The sequence below is a fragment of the Pundamilia nyererei genome, unplaced genomic scaffold, assembly GCF_000239375.1.
Source record: "Pundamilia nyererei isolate P.nyererei 1_Seehausen unplaced genomic scaffold, PunNye1.0 scaffold00008, whole genome shotgun sequence".
NCBI classification, from domain to species: domain Eukaryota; kingdom Metazoa; phylum Chordata; class Actinopteri; order Cichliformes; family Cichlidae; genus Pundamilia; species Pundamilia nyererei.
In genome coordinates, this window is record NW_005187409.1 from 6172154 (window position 1) to 6184408 (window position 12255).

The following is a 12255-nucleotide window of genomic DNA, read 5'->3' on the forward strand; positions in this document are numbered from 1 at the left end:
TAGATCCTTTAACATTAGCCACTGGTTTCTGAAGTCTCATTTTAATAGTCATTCCAAACCAAGTGGAAATTTCTGAGTTCCCAGCTGGAATGTTTTACTGGAATGGATTTCCAAATCGAAAAGTCGAAAGATCCCCACCAAACCCAACTTAACCAAGATGGCGGCACAGCACATAAACATTATTCAAACTGTAAAATGTTTTATCTGTGCTGCCACTGTTGTGTATAAATGTATAACCGAAAGTGTGTGGCCGAGCCCATAAACTCAGCAGGAAAGTAGCGGCTTCAAACTTTAACAGAATGGATGCAGTCGGATAAAGACAGAAATAACTGCAGCACCACAGCTATCGCCATCTGGTGGCCTTCAGATAGAATGAAGCTTTTGGTTTTAAGATCTTTCCCACTGCCTTTGTTTTTCCAGTCTGGAAACTAAATATAAACCACTAAATATATGATTGTGATTTTTGTGTGAAGTGAAAAAAAATTACCATTTAAGTATGAAATGAAGGCACTGCAGCTTTTTTTTATCATTTATTTTATCCCACACACACATCCCCATTAAAGGTGTTCCCATTGGTGAAGACACTCTCTGAAGAAGCGTGTCTATATTTGTGGAAGTGAATGGGAGAAAACTTAAGATTAAAATAACCATCAAGTTACATGGGAATACGACACAAAGCTTCCTCTTTAGAGCATTTATCTACTCTTTGTTTTTTCTCTGGTTCCCCAAGGAGCTACTCAAAGACCCCACTATTCTAAAGCACACAAAAGACTGACAGCCTTACACAACCCAAAGGCAGAAGCAAAAAGAAAATGTGTGCACAGGTGATTTTAAATACAAGAAAATAAAGAAATGGGTTGCACATAGAGAAAAGCAAAGTGCAGACAAACTAGTAGTTTGATTATTATTAAAGCGTAAGGAAAATTTTAGTTTTGTTGGTCAATTCTAGTCCATTTTTTAAGTACCAAGGTTACTTATAGTAATTACCCCAGGCAACCATCTGCTTGCCTGTGCAGTGTTGTGGTGCTAGTCTGAATCTTGACCTCTGAACTCTGCAGAAGTCCCCAAGCCCTTCACACCTTGTGAAACCAGGGATGAAATCTGTATGGACACTTACCGAGCAGTTTGTCACCCCTATGTTGCGTCACTTTTGGCACTGATGGTCAATGTGAGCTACATGCTGACATGTTAAGCTCTAAGTCATCAACCTTATATAAAAAGTAACCAAACCCGATGTGTAGACTAAAATCTAACAATTATACAGTGTGCTTACATCCCACTGTTCTCACTCTCTGCAGCATAACAGTGACTCCACAAGTTCGAAAAGCACGGGGTATTATATTTCACAGGCACGTGGGATTTGTTATTGGCTGGGAACAATTTCCCATGGACAAATGTTGTGCCCTGTGTCGTGAAGTAGTGTGAAACAAGTACGTTAAACGCAAAAAAGAACAAAGCAAAACGGTCTTGTTTTGTAAGATGTGCGCTACTGGTGCCCCAGAGGAATTTGAGAAGAATATGGCTGTTCACTGTTTCGCCATTTCAGCGATTTGACAACATCAGCGTGCATGCGTGTCCAAATACAAATTAACTGGGTTGATAAACTGAGGTAAAGTTTGGGTTGCTCTGCCTTTATCCTGACTGGCTTTAATGGATCTTCCTATCTGGACTGAAAAGAGATGCAGTTTCTTGTCACTGAGAAGCGCACAAAGGAGTCAACTCGAGGTCAGTTTGGCAGCCAAAAATACTTAAAACTGACATGACAAGTAAGGAAAACACAGAAAGTGATGGTTTAAAAGTACTGAGTAAGAGGCACTTTCAGTGATGCACGGAGCGCCGTGTCCTACCTTGCGCTGCGAGGATCACCAGCAGGAGGATGTTTGTTAGTTTCCCGAAGAGATTCATGGAGACATCGGCGCTTCGCGAGTTTTTTGGATATAAATAGCGATGCTGAACAACGACTTCTCGTAATAATCTGCTGCAGATGTATGTGAAGCCTCAAGATTAGAGCATCTTTTTCCTTTGCGCTCCCGAACGCGGAGAGGTTGGTGCGCTCTGCCGACATGGACAACTTCTGCACGTCCCGCCTCCCCCTGCCTCCCCCGGCACTGCGTCCCACACGCTTGCGCGCGCACACAAACACGCACACCTAAGGGTCAAACCTTGCGATCTGACTCAGAGTGACTCAGAGGTGATAGGTCTGGAATAATTAAATGGTTTCGAATATGGCTCTAGGAGCGTAAGGGTCGTACAGAAAAAAACATTCATAAAACTCTCCTATTCAGTGTTTGACGCGGGTTTTGTGAAAATTAGGAACATTTCTTTAAAAAAAAAATGAACAACTCAAATATCCCTACCTCAGACAATTATCCCCTGAGAGAAAGATGCAGCACTCACCTACACGCACATTTTCAGCACTGAGCTGTAAATGACCTATTTAGTCACTTAATTGATTTTGCAACCATAACAATGTTCAGGCAGCTTAAAGCATTAGCGACTCAATAATAGAGTCTTGAAGGCTGCAGAGTCTGCCCAAATCATATAATGCAAAGCCATTAACGCACAGCAGCACTGCATGGAATTGCACTGAAATTATTCTGGAGCACCCAAGACCTATGATTGACTACTGCCTGGTCCTTAAAGGAACAATAATGGAATGGTTGGTTTTGGATGCCTGTAAGTGAAATTGGGGTTCATTTACTTCTTGAAACAACATCTTTAATTTGTATCTTAGTTTAGGGAATAAAATCTTTAAGCTCCAGTTCTGAATATAACATAAAAGCATAAAATCTACATCCAAAGTGGGGTTTTTCTTCTTTTCTACAAATTTTATAAAATCATCTTTAATGCACAGAATCCCGTTCATGAGACACCTAAATACCAGGATGGGCACTGCAGACTTTTGCATTATTTGTCCTTTAATATCTTATGTAACTGTGTTCATATGTGCATGCATGTATTGAATATTCAACAGCATAAAATGTGCTTGTATCTGTTTGCTGTTGACATATGTGATTAAAATAATAGGAACTGCTGCTATATTTGCTTTTTGCCAAGATTAGTTAACCAGTGAACAGTGCAATTATGTGACAGCATAAGATAGTTTATTTTGCTTGCCTGTATATTTGTGATGCTTTCCTTGTCCAGACCAAATTGCAACTAATGTATCAGTTTAATGTTAAAGTGGGGCCAGTAACTCTGATACAGTATGTGATGTTAATTGTTAAACTGCAAAGTACCTTGTATGTTCGAAGTTGGCAGGTAAGAAGCCAAGAGGCTAAAGACGAGTGTAGTGGCTCGGGCCTCAATTTTAAGCTCAATTAGGTTTTTCATTGATGAGTGAAGTCAAGCGAGGCTGTTGTTGGGGCTTGCCTGGGGAAAGCTTCAATTACTAAGTGCCTAAAATGGGTCAATGGAAGACCCTAAAAGAATAAGAAAGAAAGGCTTTGTTAGAGAGAGAGAGACAGAGGCAGTGTGACTGGTAAAGTTAAAGAGATATGGACAACTAATATGCAGTCAGATCAGCTGACCATGAAATGCTATAAAGCTCCAAAATAGATGGGATGTAGTGAGGGAGTGTCGCTGAGGAAGAGAAGAGAAGATTTTTCTAATTTCGCAAGATGTAAAGAAAAGCAGTCTTCACCCTTCGCCTGAGACTGGAGAGAAACAGGAGATCTTTCTTTTTTTCCCTTCATTCCCTTTCATTTTGTCTTTTTCAGATTTAATTTTTGATTATTAACAACTTTTTCTGTCTTTTTTCCTGTTGCAGAGTCTTCTTTTTTCTTTTCGTTTCTTTTTTTTCATCCAACAGCTTAAAAACAGCGCGTTGTTTCCTGGTGACATTCTGCAGGCAAGATGCTGGATAAAAAACAAATACTTGCAGGTATTTTCCAGAGCGGATCTCTAAAGGCATAATACCAACCTGTGACCTTTGTCAATTATTGGTTAATGTAAGTTTTAAATGATTTAGGTTTCCAGAAAGGATATCTAATGAAATCCCATTTCATTGGAAGCATGTGATAAAAATGTTGACTGATGATTTTCTAGCCTCATATGGGAAACTAAATATTAAATGTTGTCAGATTTTAATATTTTGTAACCTCATTTCAACAAGGCTCCAATTATTACAACAACCGTTCCAAGGTTAAGGAAACAGTGTAATATATACAGCTATGTAATAACTGCATTATAATACAGTATATTAGACTTCAGCACACATTGTAAGTGATATAACATAAAGTCAGACTACATAGAAGCCATTACACAATGTAAGGTTTTTAAACTTTTTTAATCAGCAATCATTTCAAATTGTTATATGAAGGAAAGTTTTTGCCTGCATTTGGTAGAGCAGGTGAGTGCGAGTATTAGAGCACCGATACTCTATAAATACTAATGCAAGACTACACGGCAGATTATAACACACCCACATAAACCCAGCAGAGTGAGAAAGTCAGGTGGAGAAAAGGAAAGTAAAATGGGATTAGTTCATAGACGCGGAGCATCTGCACGGAGGCAGGAATTAGTCAGGTGCACGACAGGAGTGCATTGCTCTGTAGTGTCAAAATCAGTCAGCTGATGTCTGCAAACCACGCCAAATCTAAGTGACATCCCAGTCACTGTTTACTCTCTAAAAGAGCACCGAACATGGGAAACATTGTCGTCCTACAGCTTTTAGTCACTTTCTGCCTCGTCTATGTTTGTGAAAGGAAAGAAAACACAGAATTTAGACAGAGTCGAGGCTGAACCCTCATGGATTTGGTCAGTGACATGTTCACTGTTCGGGTAATGAAATGCAGTGTGAGGTGGAACTTTATATGTTCATGATTATTTATCCGACTGGTGCTTAATTGAATGCCTGCATATATTGAAAAATTGTGCATAGTCAGTTAAGGTTCACAGCAATGAATAACACTGTGGTCGACAAGCAAATCAATTATTCTTTTACAGCTACCTGCAAAATAAAATAATATATATGTCTTTAAACACAGAAACACTGTAATTTTCTTAAATAGAAATGGTTCTGCATGTGCAAAATAAAATCCAATGCACCACTAAACTAAACTAAACAGAACAAGAATGGGAAAAAAAAAATCAAACGTCTTTGCAAATAAGCAAGGCACCTATGCAAGTCTGCAAGTGTGGTGAAGTCCAAGCATTTGCATTCAGCCGAAAGGAAAAAGGCAAGAGTAGTTACCGTGTGTGTCAGACAGCACTGTCCTGGCTCATCCACGTCAACCTTATACACATTTTCTTTCTCCTGGGCTGAATCTGTTTTTGCTGTTTGCCACACTCGTCTGTGGTTTTTACTTTACATCCCCCAGCCTTCATTTTTTTTCCTTCTTTCCTCTCCCCAGCTTCATTTTTGAATATTTCACCCCATTAGTCATAAAGGAAGCTTTTTCTTTACACCTTTTAGACAGTTGACACTTTGATTTGCCAGACAGAGGTGGAACTAATAATATTACGAATTACCGCACTGCATTAATTGCCGGGGCAGAGCTATCAATGCAATTAGTTCCACCATTTGTCCTGCTATAACTAGCCAAAATGCTGGATATAAATAGAACAGTTTAAATGGGGGTGGCAGTGGCTCAGGAGGTAAGTCATTTCCTCCAGGTCATTTACTAAGTTTTTCATCTGCTATTTGAAAGGCTGGTGGTTCGATCCCTGGCTGGTCTAGCCTGTACAATAAATATTCTTAGCAAGAAACTAGCTCCAAGTTGCATCCATCAGAGTGACTGTTAGACAGAAATCACTTAAGCATAGAAAAAAAGGCTTGTATAAATGGTGTGAATGGGGTATGTTGTATAAAGTTCTTTGAGTGCTCAGGTAGGGTAAAAGAACCAATCTATTTACCATATATCAAATGTAAATATAAAAGACAGCTCGAGACATGGAAAATCTGTTAGGAGAGATCAAATCTGAGGGACATAAAAGAGAAAAGAAGAAAGTACAAGTAGGTTTAGTCTTTCCATGCCTAATTAAGTGTATTCTAAGTGCTTGTCTTGTCCCCTCAGCTGGCAGCTGTCTCACCTCATTGTCTGTCAGTGACACTGACGGGACGTCTACGTATGAACAACCTTAGTCTGACGTTACTGCAAGTCTGATCCTTAGTTTGTATTATTGATCAAGTTGTGTCTGTGGCCAATTTAGGATCAACTTGGATTACAGCTGGCCTCTGTTCAATCATACCGTAAGGATATTTAAAGCGGCACCAGTAACTATGTGATGCAGATTTGATCCCTGTTACGTTTACTTGACCTTTAACTTTTTGCTCAGTTTTCATTTTTCGCCCTAAATCTTCGTTAGTTTTCTTTTCTTGTCTCACAGCTCTGTTTGTCACCACAAGCCTTCCACCAAACTGCACTAAACATACAAAATAAGCAAAGTTATCAGCTTTTGAAATGAGAAGAACAAATATTGCATTTCATAATAACCTGATGAAGTCATTTTGTGGAGGTCATGCACTCATGTTAACTGACATTAGGTCATGTTGGGGAATAAAAAGATTTTGGTCTATTATAATCCTGAAAATGTGTCTTATATTCAACATTTAAGCCAAACCATTATTACTTACCAAAAGAAACAAGTGGGATGTCAATTCTAATCATAGAAATGATCACGATCATGATTAACCCCCTAACCCTAACCCTAAATCTCAAATTTCCTCTTCCCATCCTTGCCCTTTAACCTAATCTAAAAAGCCTTCTTTCCTATAATCCCCATCTTCCACCATTCCACCCTCCGATATTCCCGTTTTAAAAGCTCTCAGCATCCCCTTTCCTCCCACAGCTTGTCCCGATCTGCCAGTCACGCTACCCTTGCTGACCCCACTCAGCCCTCCGAGCATGCACGTCCTCAACCCCAGCCCTCCGCTTTGCCACTGCTGTCGCTCCTCCCTTCTTCACCCTCCTGCTCCAAACCCATTAATGCCACAAAGTCCATTTCTTATTTCTCATTCATGCAGTGTCCACTGTAGGCAGTCTGCTAGGCCATGCTGTGGTCTGTTCCAGCCAAGAGCAACTAATTAAAGTCCTTTCACTGCTCAAATCACAGTTATCTGATTAAAGCCCTTTGCTGCTAATTAAACTGCCATTTCTCTCTGCCATGCTTTTCCCACAGACTCTCCCTCCCTCCCTCTCTTTCTCGGTTCTCTCACAAAACATACAAATCTACAAAACCTTGTGCTCAAATATTGGTCATGTTATACTTCATGTTTTATCGCCTCTTCCTGTCTCGTCCTCTGAATGACCAGCAGTGTCATTTTCAGTTAAACAGCTGCAGCCCGAGGGGTTAAAGTGAGCCACGCAAAGCTTACTCATTATCTGACTCACTCATCTTTGTCCTGAGATGAAATCCAAATAGTTTCCTGTGTCTCTTTTAGCTGTCACTGATGATCATAGCTGCGAGTGATATTTAATCAGTTTGAAATGTGGGAGGAACTTTTTAAATTAATACTCTAATACATTTTACAGTCCTTCTCATTGGCCTTGAGGCAACTATAACTATAACAAATCAGCCATCTCAGCCTTCTGTTATTCTGCTGCTTATCAAAGTAAAGATATTTCACATGTATCTGTGTGGCAATATAAAGTATATGATGTAGATTAGGTTTTGTTCAGCTGTTTTGGTTGTTTTTGCTTTTGTTGCCTTGAAACGTCTTTTTTTAAATCACACCTGAGTGCTTTTACTGTTTCTGGGAAAGACACTTAACACTGCAGTATCTCTTGTAGCCACTAGTGAGCAGCAGTAGGCACTCAGATCTGTCAGCCGGCAGCAGACTCGAGGAGATATTTATTTCTCTGGCCGGGACATTACAGAGCAACCCCTGAGCCAAGATGAAAGCCCTCTAAAGTGTTTAGACCACATCTCTGTGTCCGTCCCTCATCCCTGAGGCTCAGCAGCTCAGAGGAGAGGATCGATGGCTCCCCTGACTTAACTGCACGGCAGCTACACGTTCTGTAATGCAGTAATGTAGTTCATAAATATCGACCACAGAGCAGAAATGGCAGGTATAAATCCTGAAGGAATGCCTTGTGGAGGATAATGGAGGAGATGGAGGGCAACGACCAACTACAGGAAACAGATTAAACTGCTGACACTCACCCTGCCACTCACACACACATAGTCCTACCAACAAGATTTCAACACAATATGTATGTGTGTGTGTAGTGAAGAATTAATGTTTCTTGATCTCTGACCACTACAGCATGAAACAGTTTCTAATGTCACCTCCTCTGTCCGTCTGACAGACTGCAAAAGTCCAGTGTTTCTCATTTATGACCGACCTCTCTGATGTCTGTCATCCTCCTTCATACCCTTCCCCCTCTCTTCTCTGCCTCCAGCCGTCCAGTTTGATCTCTTTGGTCACACTTCATGATCACACCTGGAAACCTTAACAACAGGATTTCTGAAGGAAAGACCTGTATGCAGTGGTGCCATCTCTGTAGAGGTGTACCTCTGAAGGGACACAGACACACACATGCACACCTTTATCGTATCTAAGACGGGCAGGTCGCTGACAGCGTGGTATAAATGACTGAGGGTCTTGTGGCTATAATACATGTGCTGCTGAAATCTGCGGAAAAACCTACTTTCTTTTTTGCTTGTCTGCAGTCAGTAAAGTTGCCAGCCTATACAATTTAGCCACAGCAGAAGAATTGCCAGGTGAGGCATTAACCTTGGTTCGATTTAAGATAAGCTTGAAATTGATTTCACTTGGATGGCTCTTTGCTTTAATCTTTCCTAAGCTTAAGCTTTGTCTCAGATTTGTTTTCTTATTGTGCTCCTTGTGCTGCAGAGGAAAGGATCAGTAAATCCAGAATGTGGGTAATTGGATGTAAATATGGTATAACAAAGGCAAACACAAGAGCATGAAAAGATGACAAACACTGCAAGGCCATATGTTCAACAGCAATAATCAAACTAAAACCAAAATGTAATGTGACTGTCTGACTCTGCAGCTCTCCAAAGCACGAACAGCACCTCTCCATCCCTCTCCAAAATCACGTGGCTCCGCTCTCATTAGAAACTGATGCAGATGTCAAGTATCTAATTTATGTGTCAGTGGAGGGAAGATGGGGTACAAAAAGGAGCTGTAATTGCTGAACCCAGTCCCAATTCAGTGGCTGTCACTACATCTCTGGGCTTATGTCAAAGTCATGTGTGTGTGTCGTGTACATGCTTTGTGTGGACACTTTTAGTTCTAAGCTATCACCATGTATTTTTCTAGGGTTTTGTCTGGTCCTTCAAAGAGGTGTGTGATGTGACAACCTGGTTTTGGAGCTGAAGATTCAGTCAGTAAGTTTTAAGTTCAAATGTTTAAACAGTCAGAATTTGAGGACTCGACTGTCTTAGTTTATTTGAAAAGAACCAGTTAAAGTGTTTGGGGGATCTGACCAGGATGCCTCCTGGGTGAGGTGCTTCAGGCATGTCCTACACTGGCGAGGCCCCAGGCCTGACACAGGACATGCTGGAGGGATTTCATTTCTCAGCTTGCTTGGTAATGACTCTGCATCTCCCTGGAAAAGGAGGAAGAGGAGCTGGCTGTCTGGGCATCTCTGCTTATACTGATCTCCCCACGACCTGAACACAGAACAGCGGCAGAAAATGGACTGATGTGTGTATGGTTGAGCTGGGTTTATTTGCTAGGTCAAAAGAGATTTAGGGAAATAGCACTTGGGGGTAACTTGTCAGGAAATACAACCCTAACTCCCCAAAAAGTTGGCATGTAAATAAAAACACAATAAAACATTAAAAACCCAACACTGAAAATGTTTAAAATGAAAATGTTTAAAATGAAAAAAAAAGTCCTTTTTTTTTTAATCCTCAGTGAACATCTGGGATCTCAGGAGACCAGCTGTTGGAATTTTGGAAGAGGAATGTTGTCCCATTCTTGTCTGATAAAAGATTCTAGCTGCACAGTCCTGGGTCCTCATTGTTGTGGTTTCATTTCATGATATACCTAATGATTTTAGTTGGTGAAAGATCTAGACTGCAGGCAGGCCAGTTCAGGACCTGAACTCTTTTAATATGAAACAAGGATGTTACATAATAAATGTGGTATGTGTGTGTGGCTGATATAACATTTGCAGGAAAATTACAGTGGCCCGCTCAGTAGTACGTTTGCTGTACACACCAGTTTGTTTGTATTTCTGGTTTGGAAGAACAAATGAAAAAATGTTAATAATAAATATGTTGGAGGTTCTGTTTTCCAAGCTCCAAAAGTTACTGGAAATTATATAATAATAGAATAACAGTAAATAATGACCAAACTTTGACTCTGATTGTGTGAAATGTGATTATCTGTAACATGTACCCAAATATTTGCCTCTATCAGATACTTTAAAACCCAGATAAGTAGCTGCTTTGTGATAAAGCATCATAATACAGACTTTCCAGATTTGTGACTGTGTGTATGTCTGTATTCATTCACAAGCTGTGTCTCTTCAGCAGTCATACAGCCTCGCTGCCATCTTAAGATAACAGAAGGTGAAGTTGCAAAGCCTGAGGATATGAGACTGTCTAATGAATCTGCAGTCAGCTGACTAATTCTTAGCACTGACCCAGGACACATAGATCTCACACACTCCAGAAACTCCTGCTCAAAATTCTTTTTTTTTTTTTTTGTACTTTCAGGTGAAATGATCTCCGACTATATAAGCCAAAAATCAAGAAGGAAGACAGAAAATGAGAATAAAAATGTCCCAGATAGAGTTAAACGCAGAAACTAAGGCATGTGGAAAAAAACCACAGGCTAGAGTGAAGAGTGTAGATGGGATTCATGAGGCCTGCTTGTTGCTTTCATTACCCTTTATTGATTCATTTAGCAAGACATCAGGTCCCAACACAGCCCCTTACTGTTAGACAAAACTCAGCATGTCACGTAACATGACTGTCTACTGGGAAGAAACATAGAAAGCATGTTTTCATTCAACCATCCACCAACAAATGAAAAATGAAACAAATCAATCAAGCTGGATTAGATCAGTAAACCCTTTTTTTCCCAAGCTGACATTGGCAGCAGTGACCGACGAGTGCATTAGGAAGGTGAAACGTTATATAATACCTCTCAGAAATAACAGGATATGATTTCAAGTAATTCATCTGAGAACAGACTGTAAAGTATACAATATGATGGCAGATAATGAAAGTGAAGCGACAGGCTGTTTGGTCATTTCATCCACGTCAGTGTGTATAAAATACTGTACAATATTATTGCTGCTGGTTTTTTGGTGATGGATGCTGATGAGCACTGCTTTTGACCGGCATGCTGTACTTTTAAAATCAGCACGGCAACAAGCAACAGCTTCAAAGTCATTGGTTTGGAGAATTTTTAGCACTATTTACCTGCCTTTATTTCAAACAAAGATGCTCATAGATTTGATCAGCTTACCAAGTCAGCCTATCTGCACAGTGAGCTGTGTGAGCGTAAACAAACGGCTGGTCACCTCCCTCATACACACCTATCATTGTTATTTAAGCAGTCCAGCTGTCAGCTGTTTTGTGTCGGCTGTATATTGGTATTGGCAAAAGGACACAAGGGGAGTGAGCATCTTCTGGGTGTCTTCACAAAGCAGATTCATCTTTTGCTCTTAAGGCGTGCATGAGCGGTGTAAAGTCCACATCTGGAAAATCAGCCGGTTTGTAAGATTTTGTTTCTCTTTGGGCTCTGTCACTCTTCAAGTTAACAAAATCAGCATCTGTACTGGTTTGTGCGCATGCTAGTCCCAGTTATGTCCTGACACAGCCACTAGAATTATTTCTTGATTTGGACGCAGCGACACAGATAAGAAATAAATGGGGTGGAATATATGTCCTGAGTTGTTGTTTGTGTAACCTTTACGAACAATGATAAGGGTACCTTCAGTCTCGTTTCCAGTAAAGATGTGAGTTTTCAAATATGCTACATTTCAGTCCTATAAGAAAGATATTGACCCCTAAGTGATCAGATCAGGCTTAATATTTTATATTTAAACAGCATTTTAGTTAATTGTAACTTGGCTCTTGTTCTTGTTCTTTTCTAGTTTTCTTGTGAGAATGATACAAGAAAGGTATTAAGTATAATCCATTTTTTAAAACAATTTGGGACGCTGTGTAAAATCTTAACATAAATAGAACAAAAAATCATTTAAAATCTTTGTTTAACTAAAAATACTACAAAGTAGAAGCTAAAAATATGTGTTAAAAAGATTTATTTTTAACGTGATACTAATAGCATATTTCAGAGTTGTTTATTTTCTATTTTCTTTTATA

The 12255-nt window shown here is 39.9% G+C and overlaps 1 protein-coding gene across 1 annotated transcript in view; it reads right to left on the minus strand.

Moving 5' to 3' along the window:
• The window catches only part of LOC102215881 (neuronal acetylcholine receptor subunit alpha-3-like), a 25858-nt gene extending 23756 nt beyond the window's left edge, over positions 1–2102 (minus strand). The window contains exon 1 of the mRNA XM_005723133.1: positions 1848–2102. Within this exon, the coding sequence (XP_005723190.1) occupies positions 1848–1905 (58 nt within the window). The 5' untranslated portion in view covers positions 1906–2102. The remainder of the gene's footprint in view (positions 1–1847) is intronic.
• Between the last annotated feature and the right edge of the window lie 10153 nt (positions 2103–12255).